An 18,269-nucleotide genomic window follows, 5' to 3' on the forward strand; every position below is an offset into this window, starting at 1 on the left:
TTTTTTTGATACTCCTCTGGATTTATATGTATAGGTACTCTTAAAATGACACCAACATATTTTTCCATATTTCAGCAGTCTCGAGCAATTTTATTCGACTCCGAATTATTCCGAAGGTTTAAGGCCCACCTTCAACTTGAGTGACTAACAGAATATTTTCTGAACTATTTTTTTTTTTTTGTTAAAAACATGCATTTTGACGAAAAGTTTTAATGAGCAGTAGCAGGCATCGTATAGCCAAAATTTTCAAAAAAAAAAGTATCTTTAGTGATTTTCAGCAGTGAAAAAAGTAACCAAAAAAGTGATCAACTTTTTTTTAGGAGGGCAAAAAATCGAAAAACAAAAGGCCCCGCAGGAAAATCCGTTTTTTTTCAAATGTGAGAACAAGTAGTGGTTCATTTTTTTACTTTTAAAATTTTAGAATTTGAATGATGTTTTTTTGAAGGAAGTTGATTTTAAAAATGAAAACAGAACAGGCCTAAGCGAGGTCAAAAGCTCTTGAAAATTAACTTGGATTTAAAAAAAAATAAATTTCCATCTTGATTTTGGAGGGCAAAAGCTTTCAAAAATTGGTGTTTCAAAAAGTAAAAATTTGTGTTTTTAAAATTTTGAAATCGTTCAATGAAAAAAAATCGCATAAAATCCTTTGAAAATGAGAACAAAAAGATGATTAGGATGAAAAACGATTTTTTTATTTGAAAAAAAATAAAATAAAATAAATAGACTTTTTGGAAGAAAAGTACTCAATAGTGACCTTTTGGTGAAAAAAGTAACCAGAAGTGACTTCGTGAAAAAAGTGACTAAGTTACTTTAAAAGTGACCCGATACGATGCCTGCAATAGCAACTCTAATTTTGCGAATCGTCTCAAGTCTCATCTGATCACATTTTCAATCATTTAGTATTTTGAAACCTGTACTTTCAATACGAGTCATTTTCAAAATGAAATTTTTTGATGAGATTGCAAAAAATTTAAAAATATACGTTTGGTGACTTATATTGATAGGGAGCCTTAAAGCAGAGAGATAACATTTCACAGCAAAGCTTTCTGATTTTTTAAATATTTTTTCAAAAAAAAAAAATTTTTTTAATATTTATTTTGGTTACCTACTTACATTGAAAATAATACTCAAAAAACGCTAAAAAAATCCGAAACGCCCGAATTTTTCAAAAAAAAATAAACTTCCAATTTTTAAAAACAGGAGAATCTAAATACAAGTCATGACCCCCCACCCCCTCCCTCCAATCAAGCGATAAACCATCACTTTTGCCCATTCCGAAACTAAAAGCTATTTCATATTTATAAATTTTTTGCAATATAAAAAGGCACATCGTGTATGCCTTTCCCCTTCTTCAGCAGCTAAAACAAAAAAATTGTTGAAAATGTGCATATGTTGGCAATAAAACATGAAAATGAAAAACTTCCTGATTAATTCAATAGGTAGGTACATTAAATCCCCTCTCCTAAAACGACTTCAAGGTTAAGTAATTTTTGGAAAAATAACGAAATACATTGTATCTATACCTTTATCTACCTACGTGGCTTTCGCATACTTAATATTCTTTCAAAAATAAAAATGGTCCAAAACTAGTATGTACATGCATAAAAAAGGCTAAATTTTTTACTCCCATAAAAATTCAACGCAGGTATTCTTAAATATTTACTGCTGTTCTTTTAATAATACAGCCACAGCGTCATAGTATAAAGTTATATAACAAACAGCAATATGGTAGAAGAAAAGTGAGAAGGTCAAGGTGAACAGGTAACAACAATTTGGCAATTCTCTATTTTAGCAGAGAAAGAAAGGTACTTCGTTGATGGGTTTAACAACAACTTTTCAGCCAAAAATTGAAGCCTATCCATCAATACGAAAATTTCCACAGACAAATCTTTTTTTTTACCTCATTTACTAAGTACATATAATAAATACCTATCCCTCGAGATGAATTTCTCCAAGTTACATCCAACAACAAATGAGATACCTAAGCTACCTGCAGTACCTATTGTATCTCTACACGAAGCATCTATTTCAACTAAATCGAACGTGTACTAATTAATAAATTCAAGAGTAGGTACGGCAGTATATATGCAGTAGACGGTAACAAAGAAACTCCTATTATCCAAACTTCCTCTTACCCTTCCTATACAAACACGATTGAAAAATAATGCCAACAATTCAACGCTATACATATTATACGTATGCTAGAGCCATCATAAGCCATACAATAATTCCAGCCACTTCAAGACATCATACTGTAGTGTGTGAAACACTTGACGAAAAATTACTCAATCGTAATCCATAAATAAAAGATGATCGAAGAGAGATTGATAGGAGAGCTGAGCGGGGTGAGAAAATTATACGATAACGTTTGATTAACGGTATCAACAGTTTATCAACATGCGTTACGTCGGCTCATTAAATTTCTAAATGCGAACAATTACGAAGTATACATTGTATTTTTTCTTCATATCAATTCGGAAAAACCGATACTGTGGTCTGTGGGTCGCGGATTAATTAATATTGAATTTCGCATTTCGCAATAACCTATACGCATCATTTCGATCAATTCTTAATGAAATCATTGACCTTTATTGGATAACTGAGGAGTTTTCCAAGTAAAAAAGAAGTTTAGATATAGGTAAAATAATAGGTAATTCTACGTAAAAAAGGCCAAAAAAAATCTCTAAATAATCTCAAAGTGGTACACACGAAACTGCTTTCGAAACTTCGATAAGATAAATAGAAATAAACGAGAGAGCACTAGAATTATTAAAAATGTTCCAGATCAAAATGACTCATTCAACCTGTGATTAATTAATATTTTTGAAAAGATTATGAGCAATAATGTATCTTAATTCACAGATAAAACTACAATGAAATGAAACTAATTCGATTCAATTCAATATTAATCCGAATTTTCAAACTCAATTTTTCATTACTTTTTTCTTGGAAACATTCTGCAATATTTTTTTTCAATTCAGAATTGTATAAAAATTTGAAAACTGAACCTTAGGTCAAATACCTATAGGACTTGGATGCCTATTACGAATTTAGTCAATTGGTTGACTGCGCCATACAATAAGTGCTAAAAATAGCACAAAACCTGTTTTTCAAAAAAAAAAATTGATGTACTTGGAACGAGATACGCATTTCAGGAACCGGTTCAAGGATTCCTCATTGCCAATTTCCAGAGATTTTATCAAAATATTAAAACATCTAAAAAAAACCTCGAAACATACCAAAAAATGATAATTTTTACACCTTGTAATGAGAAAAGCATTGAAAAAGTTTGGAATCATTTCTATTTTTCTCAAGTCAAACTCACGTTCTGATGTGAAGGGAAAATTATTTTGACCAGCAAAAAATGTGATAATTTTCAAAACTAGACAATTTTTACGCAGAACTTAGAACTTTGTAATTTTTTCTCCAAAAATAGGTGTTCTGAAAAATGAAATTTTCGAAAAAATCGTGAAAGAAAAAAGTATAAAATTAATGCCATAAAACACCATAAATTGAATTTTTTTTTGAAGTACGTGCGATTAATTAATTCGAGGGACGACCTTTATTTCAATATATTATCAGGCGAACCGAATTTAATCAGTTTCTCTGTCTGGACGTCAGTTCCGGTATCAAGTTAGCAATTCGTATATCTGCTCACGTCATCCGAATTCTTATCTAATAAACTTCGGGAGATTCAAAAAAAAAAAAAAAATCATCATCACATACGAGTATGTACTCGTACTATGTATCCTATCTTATCGATAAAATTACAGAATTGGACGAAATGTTCGCCGAAAATTCCTTATCAGATCGTGATGGAAAATTAACAGCGAAGCTGAGTTGCATTTAATTGATAAAATTATATTATTAAAAATAGAAGGCCCTCGACGACTGGTACGAATTCATAGAAGTAGATATGATTCAGAATATTCAAATCAGGTTTGGGAAGTACGAGACGAGAACGTACATGGCTCGAGGTACAGCCATAGATACATACTACCGAATAATATCACCTCCAAGATTACCTTTCCAGCTACTCGCTCATTTGAATGCTAATTTTTCCACATCGAAGCAGAAATACTCGCCACCACACGGTAGACTAGTATCGATAAATTATTTCATTTCAAACGTAATTTCAAATTGAATTTCGAATTATTTCGAGGAATACAAAATCGATCAGATAAATCGCATTCGCGTGCTATAGTAAACAAAGTATGAAGATACATGTGCAAAGATTCATCTCGCAGAGATAACACCATCCCGAATAGAAATTGAAAATCAATTAGCGCAGTTATCTAGATTACCCGAGCAATCAAAGTAGTATAGATAAATAATCAAACACGTGCCGATGTAATTACCTTAAAAGAGTTGACCGCTTCTAATAATTTCAATTTGGCAGGAAAAGATTCGGTTCCTACCATAGAGTTGGCTTTGGTCTCAATCTCTTGAAGGAAAGATGTAAACAATTCGAGAGCGTATTTTTCATTTTGCGGATTGTCTGGATCAAAGTCCGACCTAAGAAGAATAAAAATTTGTTAGCATTTTTTTGTTAGGAAGCCAAACACTGCTTCAATACCATAAGTTGATATTGAGCCAGAAAATTAATTACCGCGTAAAATTTTTTCACTAGAGTGATTTTTTTTTAAAGTGACGCGGATATGCGATTAGATAGGAGTTGAGTTCCTAAAATACTACTCACCATATTTTTTCCTCAATCCACGGAGCCAGAAAATGTCTCACTTCGACTGGGAAGTGTTCGCCGTAAATGCCATGCACTTGTGGTAAAGCTTCGGGCAGAAGGTGTTGAGCTTTTTGCCACAGAGCCATGAATGATGGTTGCTGAATAAAAGATATATACAAATTTTTATTAATTTATGATATCCGGATACTAAATAAATTCTAACGCTTAAAAATTTACTCATAAATGTGTAATACAAATTATGTAAGATTTGACTAAAATTCAAGAGTATTAGTTCGTTGATATGTTGAGGTCTGCATTAGCAATATGGAAGTTGTGCCGAGCCACAGATATCGACAAATGTCAATTTATCAACGTAAAACTCAGAAAAAAATGGAAGATATTTTTGAAACTAAAAAGAAGCGTATGAAAATTCAACCACTTGGTCCACTTGCTGTTTTCCTGAAGATTGCCATCATTTTTATAAAACTCAAGTTCAATTCGAATGGGAAAAATGAGTAGGTAATGCTGACTCTGAGTCATAGGTAGGTATTTAAAAATTTTATCATAAAAGTTCCACCGGAAAACTGAACTTTCAAACGTAGATAAAAACTAGCTCCTGAATGCCTGACAGTGAATAGAGCATTTTAATCTCCATGGCTTCAACTAGGCCTACAATCCTACATAAAAGAAATTTGATAAAATTTCAAAAGTGGAAGTAGATAAAACTCTTCAAAAGAAATAACAAAATCATTGTACATATAATATGCGATAGCTATCTGTTGATAAATAGAATGGTAACGGAGCAGGTGGATTGATAAAATGCAAGAACACAAACACAATAGCTATCCTATGTGTGTAACATTGCGCATAAAGATGAAAAGGAAGCATTGATAAGTTCAAGTTGTAAAATGGTAAAGCAAAGCACGTGGTTTTTAAATTCTGTACAGTGTACACGCGATAATAGCCCAGTCAAATAGCAGAAAAAAATTGCGATCAAAGGTTTTTTTGGTGAATATTGTCTAGGGTGGTATGCTGAACAACATACTAAAAGTCCACGCCCCTACCCCACGAGCTAACCCCCCGCACAGTGGATCAAAGCCCCCCAAAATCAGTTTTTCGTCAAGAACTCCTGAAAATATTGAATTTTGAGTAAAATAAGCTCAGTGATCATTTCATCTCCTCTCCAATACCTATCAAATGAGCTATAGACCAACTCCCTAGCCTCAAGGGGGTGGCGCTACGACCCCCTCAAAGTGACGTGATTTTAATAATTTTACATCTTATGACTTGGGACCTGTAACCTGTTCTAATTCATAAAATGAAGTCAAACTTGGGGAGGGTCAAAGTTGAAAATTGTAGAAAGGTCATTTTTTTGGAGGGGCATAACATGACCCCAAATGGATGAAAAAGGTCCAAAATCATACCATCGGACAGTATTCCCATTGTGATCAACATATCCAAATTTCAGCTTCCTAGATCATCCCCACTTTTTTCAAGATGAAAAAAAAAACGAAAATAGGGGCAAAATAATGGGATTTTCAACTTAATTCCGCTTTAAATGGGGTGGGGATGACCTAGGAAGCTGAAATTTGGATATGTTGATCACAATGGGAATACTGTCCGATGGTATGATTTTGGACCCTTTTCATCCATTTGGGGTCATGTTATGCCCCTCCAAAAAAATGACCTTTCTGCAATTTTCAACTTTGACCCTCCCCACTCCAGAGTTCAACTAATGACCTTTCTGCAATTTTCAACTTTGACCCTCCCCACTCCAGAGTTCAACTCTAGCTCCCGAAGAGAATCCCATTCCCCAAGTTTGACTTCATTTTATGAATTAGAACAGGTTACAAGTCCCAAGTCATAAGATGTAAAATTATTAAAATCACGCCACTTTGAGGGGTCGGAGCGCCCCCCCCTTGAGGCTAGGGAGTTGGTCTATAGCTCATTTGATAGGTATTGGAGAGGAGATGCGAGATGAAATGATCACTGAGCTCATTTTACTCAAAATTCAATATTTCAGGAGTTCTTGATGAAAAACTGATTTTGGGGGGCTTTCATCCACTGTGGGAGGGGGGGGGGGTTAGCTCATGGGGTAGGGGCGGGTACTTTTAGTATGTTGTTCAGCATACCACCCTAGACAATATTCACCAAAAAAAAACTTTTGATCCCAATTATGTTTGGATCAAATTGCATTTTGACTGGGCTATAACAATTCAATGCCCTATTGGTGAAAAGAAACTATAACGAGCACTGAAAGCGTGAAATGGTAGCAGAGCATGAAGTAAATAAAAAATTCTGGAATGCGATAGCTAGGGCTGTTATCCTGAAATGTTTTGGATTTTGGTTTCAGTTTAGAGTGTGGATTTGAAACAGGTGGAAATTTATTTCGGTTTCACACAAAATTGTGTTGTTTTTGGTGGGATTTTGGTTTCAAGTTGGGTTCTTGGGATCATATTTGCCAATTTTTCGGATGCTTTATAGTATTCATTGAAAAATGAAGGTTAGCACAATTTAGGAATACCTGAGCAAGTTCCTTTTTAATACGACCAACCCAGGGCACCACCCCACCAAACTAAAATTCATGTCTGAACAATTGAACATCTGGACTAATTATTAACAACTAAGATAGTGAATTTCAAAAACTCAAAAGTGAAATGATTTGAATTGGTGTTGGTTCCAGTTGTGGGTTGAGAGTAATATTGGATTCAGGTTGTATTTCAGTTTGGGTTTCAGTTCATTTAGAGTGTAATTCGAGCAAGTTTTCAAGCGGTTTTGGTTTATGGTTTATTTTGGGTCAACAGGCCTGAGTCAATAGCCTAGGTCTACATGATGATGAAAAAAACAACCATAGTTGCCCAAGTGTAAAATGGTAGCAGAGCATAAGGTTTGATCAAAAGGCTGGAACAAGATAGCCATCATAAAGATGAAAAGGAACTATAGGTGAGCATGTAGCGTGGTTTATTTATCTCCAATACACAAGATAGCTATCCATTGATATGAAACAAAGTTATTTTGAGTACTAATAGTGTGAAATGGTAGCAGAGCATGTGGTTTGGTCATAATTCTAGAACATGATAGCTACATGCTGATGAAAAGAAAATCATGTCTGCTTAAAGTGTGAAATGGTAGCAGATGATGAAAATCAAGAAACATGGTAGCAAAGCATGACAAGTGAAAACAAATCATGATAATGACAGTTACACGAAGTGTGAAGGGTAGCAGAGCACGTGGTTTGATTGAAATGCTGGAACGCAATAGTTATATTGATGAAAATGAAAAGGAACCATAGGTATTCAAGATGTAAAATGGTAGCAGAGCATGTGGTTCACTCAAATCCAGTAGATATAATGTGCGACCACGTTACTGAAAACTGAGAAGAAAATACGGAGGCTTGAAGTGGTAGCAGAGCGTGGCTGATTTCATTGAAATATTTATATGTAATCCACACACCTTTGACCTTGGGTTGTTTCAGAATTTGATTTGTTTCAATTCTAAAAAATAAAATTAAAAGCCAGGCAGCTAGGCATATGGATGGAATTTTACCATTGCAGCCTAAAACTAAGCCTAAAACCAAGAATGTTCAAATCGAATTCAAAACCTAAATTAATGAAATCTGATCAGTGACCTCGCATATTTCGAAAAACTTGAATAAAAATAAAATGACTCCTAAAAGTCTCATAAAAATCACTTCTCAAAATGAATCCCTCGTTGTAAGGCAAACCAATTTCTCAATTAATTCTCACATCAGCCAGTTTTACGAAAGAACTGTAAATTTTGGGTATCCAAGGGTTCCCAAAATAGATTTCGAGGGTGTTGCATAATATGTAAGAGCTAAAAAAAATACCATCAAGAGTGTCTCAAATCACACCACGACTTTTGGTAGAAAACTTTCTAATTCAGGAGTATACCACATTACAAACAACTCGAGCTACCGGAAATACCTGCGAGAAAAGCAAAAACCAGACCACCCGAGGTTTTGTAAGACTCGAATAAAAGGCAAAGGCCATTAACCAATAACCATTATACAACAAGAAACACGAACGAATACCACCAGGACAAACTACACATGCCTTTGATTATTGACGAACACATAAAAGAAGACTCATATATAAGAACACCAGGAAGCAAAGTCTACGTACAAAGGACCAAACAGATAAGTTTTCTCTTTTACGTATTACTTTTGATGAGTCGAATGAAGTGTGCAGGTAACACTTTACCTACACCAATTCCAAGTATTATATCGTTCGTTTGAAGCAGAATACCGATTGTGTGGTGTGTAGTGTATGTTCACAGCGAGTAATATTGCTCGCTGATAATGGTATTTTTCACAAAGTAGGTACCTCTTTCTTTTACAAGATACCCAAAAATACGTAGGCACAAGCATAAAACATCGCCCATTCGTCAGCCAGACTGACAGGAGCCTAAAAAATTCGATTGAAAGTGCCACCCAACTAGTACAAGTAGGTAAAGATGGGTCTTGGATCGCAAAAAATATTCGCAACGTGAGATAATTTTGCCAAACACAAAAAGGTGGGTAATTTTTTTACATTGAAACTTGGAAAGTTCAACCATTACATGATCATGTAATACATTACAAAACCACGACAGCGACACAACGATAACGTCACGATAAACAAGTCATTTCTGCTTGCAAACATGCCACTACCGCACAACCTGTAAGCGATCATCCTACACAATGCCCCTTTAACAATTCTTGGAATTCGTAGTTACCATTCAAGTACACAGCTATTTAAAACAATACACGCGGTGCATATTCCCGTTCAAACTCCCTCTAGGGTTTAATTACCCGGTTAAAATTCCGCATAAACCAGACATCAGGTGAAATATGCGACAGTATTGTCACGATTTTTGAGCAATATTGTAAAAGAAACACCTGAAAATACTAGCTTGATATCAGTACCTGACACAAGATCGGCACGTACTCGAGAACGTAAAGTTAATTCAAGATAACGTTATTAGCTAAAAAACTACATTAAATGTTGATTAATCTTACCTGTAAAACGATCGATGTAGAGATAATATTCCGCAAATGTCACTTATTCTTCAAAATTCAATTTGATCGACTAAAGGACAAATTGATAAATAATTTCCATCGCTTCGCGGGCTAACCATCCGATCTTCGAATTGTTGTCAATATTTACATTCACATACCCTTTTAATGTCAATAAATTCGAGTTAATTAAAGAAAGATCTTATGTCACATTCAGCAATTTAACGATTAGAATTTAATGCTAACACGAATTTTTAGTGGTTGAATCACAATTTCGGAATGATTAACTCACTGTTGTTTCTCATTCACCTCACTCTCACACACCTCTCTCTTCTCTCCTCCATTCCTATCAACTGGTCTTCGGCATCCTTATTCGCAATGTTCTGATAAAGTTTGAATGTCGAATTTCGTTCTTCTTTGAAAATTTAAATACGTAAAAATCGAATGATCAATCGTATCTGAACGAATCGTTCGTGATTCGATTCCAATGTTGTGAAAATATGAACAAGCAACCTATGAAAATGGGACGTTGCCACATCGAATTACCAATCTTCACGTAGCGCTCCTAGCGGAATTTTCGAAATTTTCGAATCTTACGATGGCAACACTGCCATGCATTGTGTTATCTGTCCGTGTTCTTCTTCTTCGTCTGGTTGGTAATTTCGCCATTTGTTTTCGTTGGCTGTGAACCTGTGATGTGATCGAGATTGTTATGAAAACTTGATGAATAAAAGTAATTAGTGCGATATAGTAATAATTTCTGGTAATTGAGCTATTTTCGGGTCGAGTTTTATATGGTGGCATTAAAACCAATCGCGATATTACCCATTACATGTTACGCGAAAGTGATACAATCCTGCACTTTAAGCAATTTCATCACTTCAACATCTGTTAAACTCTGGCGTTTGCCTCGATGCCTGAAGAGCAAACACAATTTAATAAATCGGTTAAATCGTGTTCTGAAATATTAGTCCATAAAAAGGTACCATCTTGTGCGTCGACATCTAGCGCGTCTGAAAATTCATTCTTCGTTCCAGAAGTAGAATTCGCATCTGTTTCTGGTAACGATTCGGGTGTAGATTCACCTAGAAATTGCGAAAACCAACCACTTCTGGGCAGGATGCCGTGCGAAATGATGTGTAATATGTTTCCTGGTGAGTATCACTGTCAATTCGTAGAAATCATTGTGTTTTGCTGTCGTATTAATAATTGCGTATTCGTGTTTCAGATGATCCTGAGTTTTCAGAGATTGTCAAACAAGCGGAAATTGCCATTGATAATGGCATTTACCCTGAACGAATTTATCAAGGTTCGAGTGGAAGCTATTTCGTTAAAAATCCCTCTGGTGTAAGTATCTTCTTTGTTACTCAGTATATGTTTACTTATTGCATAATGTGTGTGTGTAATGTATTCGTTTATTTTGTAATAGAAAATAATAGGAGTTTTCAAACCGAAAAACGAAGAACCATATGGTCGTTTGAATCCTAAATGGACTAAATGGATGCATAAATTATGTTGTCCGTGCTGTTTCGGACGATCGTGTCTTATACCGAATCAAGGTTATTTATCAGAAGCTGGTGCTAGTCTCGTCGATACGAAACTCGATTTAAATATTGTTCCTAAAACGAAAGTACGTATTTCGAATCGCATAAATAATAAGTATAATTGTTTATAAATCCCATCTACATTAATGAACGAATGTTTACAGGTGGTCAAGTTAGTCAGCGAAACGTTCAATTACCCTAAGATAGATCGAGGAAAAACTAAAATGAAACAACATATTAACGAGCATTTTCCAAAACTGGGACGTCGTTTTAATAGATTAGGTTTAAAACCTAAAGTAATGAACGTTATTTTTTGTTAGATAGATACATTATTTGTCTATGACGTAATACTCATTATCTCTTTACACGTTTACCTATCGTGATACGTCTTTATCTTATATGTTAATTAGATCGGTTCGTTTCAATTATTCGTCGAAGGATTCAAAGACGCTGAGTATTGGATTAGACGTTTTGAAGTTCAACCTCTTTCGCAGCCGTTGCAAAAGAAATTCCAACAATATTTCGAACGTTTAGTAGTCCTAGATTACATAATTCGTAATACCGATCGAGGAAATGATAATTGGTTGATTAAATACGTTCAACCTGATGTTTCTCCTATTGCCAGTTCTTCGTCGTTACAGGAAAACGAATTGGAAAATGTTTCTGTGAGTAATATGATAAGTCGAGTTGCACCGACAACACGACGATGCATTGTTTACGTAATTATTCATTATTCGCCAAGGCCAGGTAATATGAGCTGAATCCGATGCTTTTTTTCTTGTTCTCAAATTTAGGACTGGAATGTGATCGAACGACCGGATATTCAAATAGCTGCAATAGATAATGGTTTAGCGTTCCCATTCAAGCATCCGGATTCTTGGAGGGCTTATCCTTATCATTGGGCTTGGCTGCCTTTAGCCAAGATACCGTTTAGTGAGGAGATACGTGCGCATGTATTACCATTATTATCAGACATGAACTTCGTTCAAGAGCTGTGTGATGATTTATATCAATTATTCAAGGTAAAGAATGAAATATTCCACGCAAATCTGGGTATATTTTTGATATAGGGTTTTATAAGTTGCTATTGATGTGTTCGCAGCAAGATAAAGGCTTCGATCGTCATTTATTTGAACGTCAAATGAGCGTTATGAGGGGACAAATTCTAAATTTAACTCAAGCTCTCAAAGATGGCAGGAGTCCTTTGCAGCTTGTTCAAATGCCTGCTGTCATCGTCGAAAGGTAATTCAAATCATTTCTGTCCGATTGTTTTCATATTATGGCAAGATAATCGCAATTTAGAAATCACTGGTCGCGATAATGATATGATTACCTCGAGTGTTGCCACATGTATTTGGAATATTATCGTGACGACTTCGATTTCGTACTATTTATAGATTTTAAAATACATTGTACTTTGCTGTATTTCCAATTCCAACTAATCCGAGATTAATTAATATTACAGATCGAAAGGCCATGTCGGTACAACATCACGTTTTCCATCATTCAGCGACACATTCACGCAGCGCTTCCAATATAAAAGCCCGGTATTTTCGTGGTGTTGATTTTGTATTATATGTAAGGTTTCAGCATCGTTATACGAATGAAAATGAATTACTTATTTTATAACGAAATTGGTAGTTAATCTAACTATAATATCTCCGATTCAGAGGGTTATGTGATGAACGACTTATCGATCGTTTCGTTTGTCTACCATAAAAATATATTCTACGTTTTGAAAAAATTGCTATCGATTTAAAACTTCGTTCTTGAATTGTTTTTCTTGTCAAGTACTAGTCAAAATATTTTAAGAGCGTGACATCCTAAAATTAAGAGTATTCATTACATTTACATTTTACCATAATGAGTTTTCTGTTGAATTTCCTCTCTCTATCTGTTTGTTATTTCGTTTGTTTTTCTTTTTTTGCTTTTTTATTTGATAATTTATTTTTTTTAAATGCTAGTTATTCGGTGTAATTATTCCTATACATTCTGATTGGGTCGCGATGAGACTTTTTAGTGTGGTACCAGTGAACTTATTATTCACCTTGATGAACTAGCACTTGTGAAAACTTTGGGTTATTTCGAATTATTTTATTAAAGAAAATAATAATACGTATCGAATAGAATTATTCATACATGAAGGGAAATGATTCCAGATTGTTCTGCAAATATTATTAATACGTCTTGTCTATGTCTATTATACGGATAATTGTAATGCGTGTGAATGAGTACAGACTTCATGCCATATAACCCTCATTTTCATTCATATTATTTCAAAGTTTATTTATTTATTGATTTTGTTTTCATTTAAATTTAAAATAAATGTTTTACAAAAGTTGGGTCAATTTATGTTTTCTTATCGAATGTTGATTTAAATTACATTCCCATGTTGTTACCCTCGTACATATTGTATCATTGTTGTATTTTATCGAAATTCCAAATCAAAAAATAATTAGCATTTGTATTCAAATCCCAATGTATTTCTGTTTCATTTTTTTTTCGAGCACCATTATGCGCATTTTTTGTTTCTTGAATTTTGATTTCTTGATTTTTTTCCCTTTCGTGTACATAATATGTGTATAATTGCACCGTGTAATTCCTGTCGGGCTCTTGAAAATATTTTTGTATTCCTGTAGTAACGTAATTTATGTCTTTCACACACTGTTTTAATTTTTTTTTTCGAATTTTAACCGACATCATAAGAAAGTAATCGTGTACAAACGGTAGCTTTGTATGTAATTTGTAATTAATATCGTTTTATGTATTTGTTATATAATTTTAAAATAAATTCGATGAGTTGATACTCGATTTTGATTTTGATTGAGTTTTTATTTTCACTAATTTTCTAGGGAAAAACCGACGACTGGATCATTGGGTAATTGGGAGTTCTGGAAAATTGATGACAAGCTACCTACGTTTTTGAATGTTGAACTGAATATGCTCGAATGAAACGGAATGTTTCATGACCGCTGAAAAATTTCTGAGAATTTGATCATGTTGGTAGAATTTTACATGTATGACAATTTGAAAAAATGAATTTAATTAGTAAATTGCTTCAACTCCCACTCCTGCCATAAAAAGTTGAAATTTTGAAAGAAAATAATGACTTAACATTGCCATTGACACCAAAGGGTTTTAAAACCCAATACTCAATTCTAGTTGAATTGACATCATCCTTCGTATTTTTATTTTAAAGGAATGAGAAAAATACCATTTTTTCTAGTTTTCACAGCCTCTGGATACTTTTGAAAAAAGGATGAGTGGAAAATTATCCCAAAAAACCTGAAGATTATTAGGTGAACGAAATATGTAATATCTTTGTGCAATCTCGCCGAATGAATGAAATTTCCTCAACTAAAATAATTTTTCATCGAGTAGGTAAGTACTTATTTTATGAATCTTGAAAAAAAAAAAAAATTCATGGGTACACCTCGCTCAAAAAAATGTATTCTTAATTTGGATGGAAGCATCAACATTAATGATTAAATTCATTTTTAAAAGATTTTATTTCTTTGATTTAAAAAAAAAATTGAATATTATGGAGCTTCAAGCTTTTATTGAAAACAGAAAAGGGCTCAGATTTTTTGTGAGATTCTGCCCAGCGTTCGTGTTTAGGGTGCCATGCTACTAGGAATGAAGCCAGGGATGAATATGTTGCCTATTGTAAAAGTGAAGGAACATTCTGCACGTTGAAATTTGAAAGAAAATCGGCCAAGACTTTTCTCATGAGCTTTAACTATTGGGAAGAAATTTTTAATTACATAATTTTGTTTCTTTATTCAACATTAAATTAAAAGTGCTCCAGTTGAGAAGGGCCTCATACATTTAAAATAGAGTGCAGTAAGTATTGCAAAATTCATTTTTTTAAAAAAATGTTATTAGCACCTACAAATTTTGTTGCTCAATAAAAAATTATCTCGACGAAATTTATTCAAAAATATTAAAATTTCTAGATTAAAATTTACATTTATTTTTCATGGCTGAAAATTGTCAAAAACCATTTTTTCAAACAGTCTTATCGCCCCACTAAAAACAAGCTCCCATACAACTTGTTTGCATAAATTGGTGCATGTAGATCTACCCAAATTATGAAGCTTGATACTCGTTCTCTGAATAGTTCTTTATGTTGCACAAATTATTAATTAGCTAAAGGTAAATTCAAGAATTGAGGGGGCAGGGCATGTGAAAATTATTTGGTGTCAACTTCGGTGATTAAATCAGTTTGAAAATTTCTCTCCCCCTTTTCCTGTAGAATTTCGAATTAAAGATTCAAAAATCTCCAAGTGGAAAATACCAGAAGTAGGTAGCTTCCAAGTTACTTTTTCATTTTAATAAACAATTCCTTAAGATTGATAAAAAGTCTATCCGCACTCAAGGAGGTGGTACCCCCCCCCCCTCTAACCCAAAAAATAATTTTCATGGATTTTAGGCGGTGCTGATCTCTGGCTGTTATAATACAATTGATTTCGTGATTTGAAACTTGGTATGCAGGTAAAGATATTTGAGAGTAATGGCTCTGAATTTTTTCAATTTTTTCGACCCAAATACAAGTAAGTAACGACCTCAAAATCTACTTTGACAATTTCGTATCAATATAAAAAGGAATCTAAAACCTGGAAAAAAGTCAAAAAAATTATTTTTACATTTTTTTTTAGACAATTTTCCACCATTGGTAACTTTTTCAGAATTTTTCGAATTGTGGCCATTGCTCCATTAAAAATGGTCAGTTTTGGTCGAAAATTTTTTTCACTCGTAATTCATTATCAAACTCATCGAGCAACATTATCAACATGAATTTATACCAAATTCATGAAATTTTTCCATGTTTCATAATTTTTATTCTGAAAAATTGGGCATTGCGTCATTTTGGGAACTCCTAGCATCCTTTTTGAGTGACTATAGGGCTGAAATTCATGTCTATGAACTCGAAATACATCATTTATAGGTATTTCAATTTCAAAAAAAAAACAAAACTAGTAATCTTTGATTTTCTCCTACATTTTTGATGGGTTCAAAATGAGAAAATAATTTCATAAATGAAAATGAGTAGAAAAAAATAGAAGATTTTATAATTTTACTAAAATTGAAATACGTGTAGTATTTTGAGTAGATAATTAGTGTGGACATGAATTTTAGCCCTGTGGAGTGTGGTTCATTCGGATGGGGTGTCAAGAGTTCCCAAAATGACGCAGGTGCAATAATCCAATTTCTTTGATAAAAATCATAAAACATAGAAAAATTGACGAATTTGGTTCGAATTTAAGTAGATGGTGTATTTCGGTGTCTTTGATGATACGAGTATAATTTGAGGGGGAAAAACTCGACAAAATTAACCGCTTCAGTCTGGAAAAACGCGTGTTTAATTCCTTCGTCATTTTTTTGAAGAAAAATTTAATGTTCTTTTGCTACTGCAAATGCCTAACCAAGTTAACAGAAAAAAATTCCAATCAAATATGTAGGTACGTGACTGTACGTCCCATTATCAACTTGGAATTAGAACCAATTTTGTAGAGCTTATCATTCACATGATCAGCAACGCAAAATGGTGCAGAAGTCCAGATTATAAAGATTACCATAAAGATATGAAAAGTAAGTATCTGCCTGAAGATCTTCAGATAATCATCGATCTCCTTGATTTGATAGGTAGGTACCTATCTCGTAATTTATATTTAATAAAAACTTACATCTAATTTTTTTATCAATATTTTCTCACTCTCACTCATTTAGCTTCCTATTTTCAATTCTTTCGTTTCATGTAACACGAATTTTCGTACCTAGAAAACTACGCAAAATGCATCACACTCTGCTCATTACAGCGCAACGAATCTCTAGATTTAATTCCCGCACCAATGAATTGTTTTCCAATCAAATCTCATGTAATCATAAACAATAAACTTGGTTAATGAACTGTTAGGTAACGAGAACGACGACGTGGAATTATGCGTTCGAAGTTCGTTTGTCAGCAGGTGCTCAGAAATGCAAAAAGCTTGCAGCAAAATAACGACCTTAATCAAGTTCAAGAACCAGTCAGAAGCATTTGATTGATTTTTTCTATCGAGTTGTCTTCAGTGTTTCAATCACAGCTGGTGATCATATGATTTATACTCGTATGTTGGTAGCTTGGAGAGTGAATAGGTACTCCATAAATACGAAAACGAAGAATGAAGGTTACAAGTGTAGGTCTATCGAATTTTTTAGGTAAGGTTTGAATCGGGGAAAAAGGAGTGAACAGAGTGATATTTTATTGATACCTGCACTGACAGCCTCATTTTTTCCCGATAGGCCTACCTATCAAATAGGTAAGTCATTTTTCAAATCGAGTAACACGAATTTAATGTTAGGTACTAAACTTAGAAAGAAATATAGGTACATATTTTCTTCTATTTTCTCATCAGGTTTGCCAGAATGTGTAGGTATTTTATGAAAGGGTATTCAGCCTATTTTGAAAACATGCGATGTGCAAATTCCTCTAGTTAATTAAATTAATGCTGTTAATTCAAGAGCCTGTTGACCAAGAGGAAAAAGGAGGTTGAAAGACCCACTTCGAAGGCTTCAACGATGTAAGAAATAATTAAAAAAAAACACAATTAAAATAAAATCGACAAAATTTTTCTCATCACTCAAAAAAATTCATTATTATAGGTAAGTACACTGAACTTATTTCGAACAGAGTTGCTTCGATTACTCATGAGGTAGCTAAGCTCGTCAAGTATTCCCTTTTCAAAAATGATTTTAATTTCCTTTTTTTTTTTTTTTTTTTTTTTTTGAAACATAAATCACTTTTTTAAATGTATAAATTAACAAAAATTTGCCAATTCGCAATTCGCATAAACTCATATTTGTCGATTCATCTTAAGCCATCTTCAGATATGCAATCTTCGACGAGTGAACGAACCTAAAAAAAATTGCCTTTTCCAATACGAAATGACTTTTAAAAAAACGAGTTCAAGAACTCGAAAAGATTGAAAAGAATCACTTTTCTTATCAACATCCATCAACATTTTTGTAATTTAATTTTAAATAGACG

General features: G+C 33.6%; 2 protein-coding genes across 3 annotated transcripts in view; one reads left to right on the top strand and one right to left on the bottom strand.

Moving 5' to 3' along the window:
- LOC135845558 (signal transducer and activator of transcription 5B-like) overlaps positions 1–10,000 on the bottom strand; it is a 36,795-nt gene extending 26,795 nt beyond the window's left edge. For both annotated transcript variants that reach the window (XM_065364186.1, XM_065364188.1), the window contains exons 1-3: positions 9,699–10,000; positions 4,700–4,839; positions 4,359–4,515 (exon numbers count right to left, since the gene is read on the bottom strand). In XM_065364186.1, the coding sequence (XP_065220258.1) occupies positions 4,359–4,515; positions 4,700–4,827 (285 nt within the window). In that variant the 5' untranslated portion in view covers positions 4,828–4,839; positions 9,699–10,000. The remainder of the gene's footprint in view (positions 1–4,358; positions 4,516–4,699; positions 4,840–9,698) is intronic.
- Positions 10,001–10,342: 342 nt separating this feature from the next.
- Pi4KIIalpha (phosphatidylinositol 4-kinase II alpha) lies at positions 10,343–14,057 on the top strand. Its single transcript, XM_065364190.1, has 8 exons — positions 10,343–10,849; positions 10,924–11,042; positions 11,125–11,325; positions 11,404–11,535; positions 11,650–11,904; positions 12,034–12,261; positions 12,342–12,481; positions 12,705–14,057. The coding sequence occupies exons 1-8, from the start codon at positions 10,609–10,611 to the stop codon at positions 12,802–12,804; spliced, it is 1,416 nt and encodes a 471-aa protein (XP_065220262.1). The 5' UTR covers positions 10,343–10,608; the 3' UTR covers positions 12,805–14,057.
- Positions 14,058–18,269: the final 4,212 nt, after the last annotated feature.

This window comes from Planococcus citri, chromosome 4 (genome assembly GCF_950023065.1).
Source record: "Planococcus citri chromosome 4, ihPlaCitr1.1, whole genome shotgun sequence".
NCBI lineage: Eukaryota > Metazoa > Arthropoda > Insecta > Hemiptera > Pseudococcidae > Planococcus > Planococcus citri.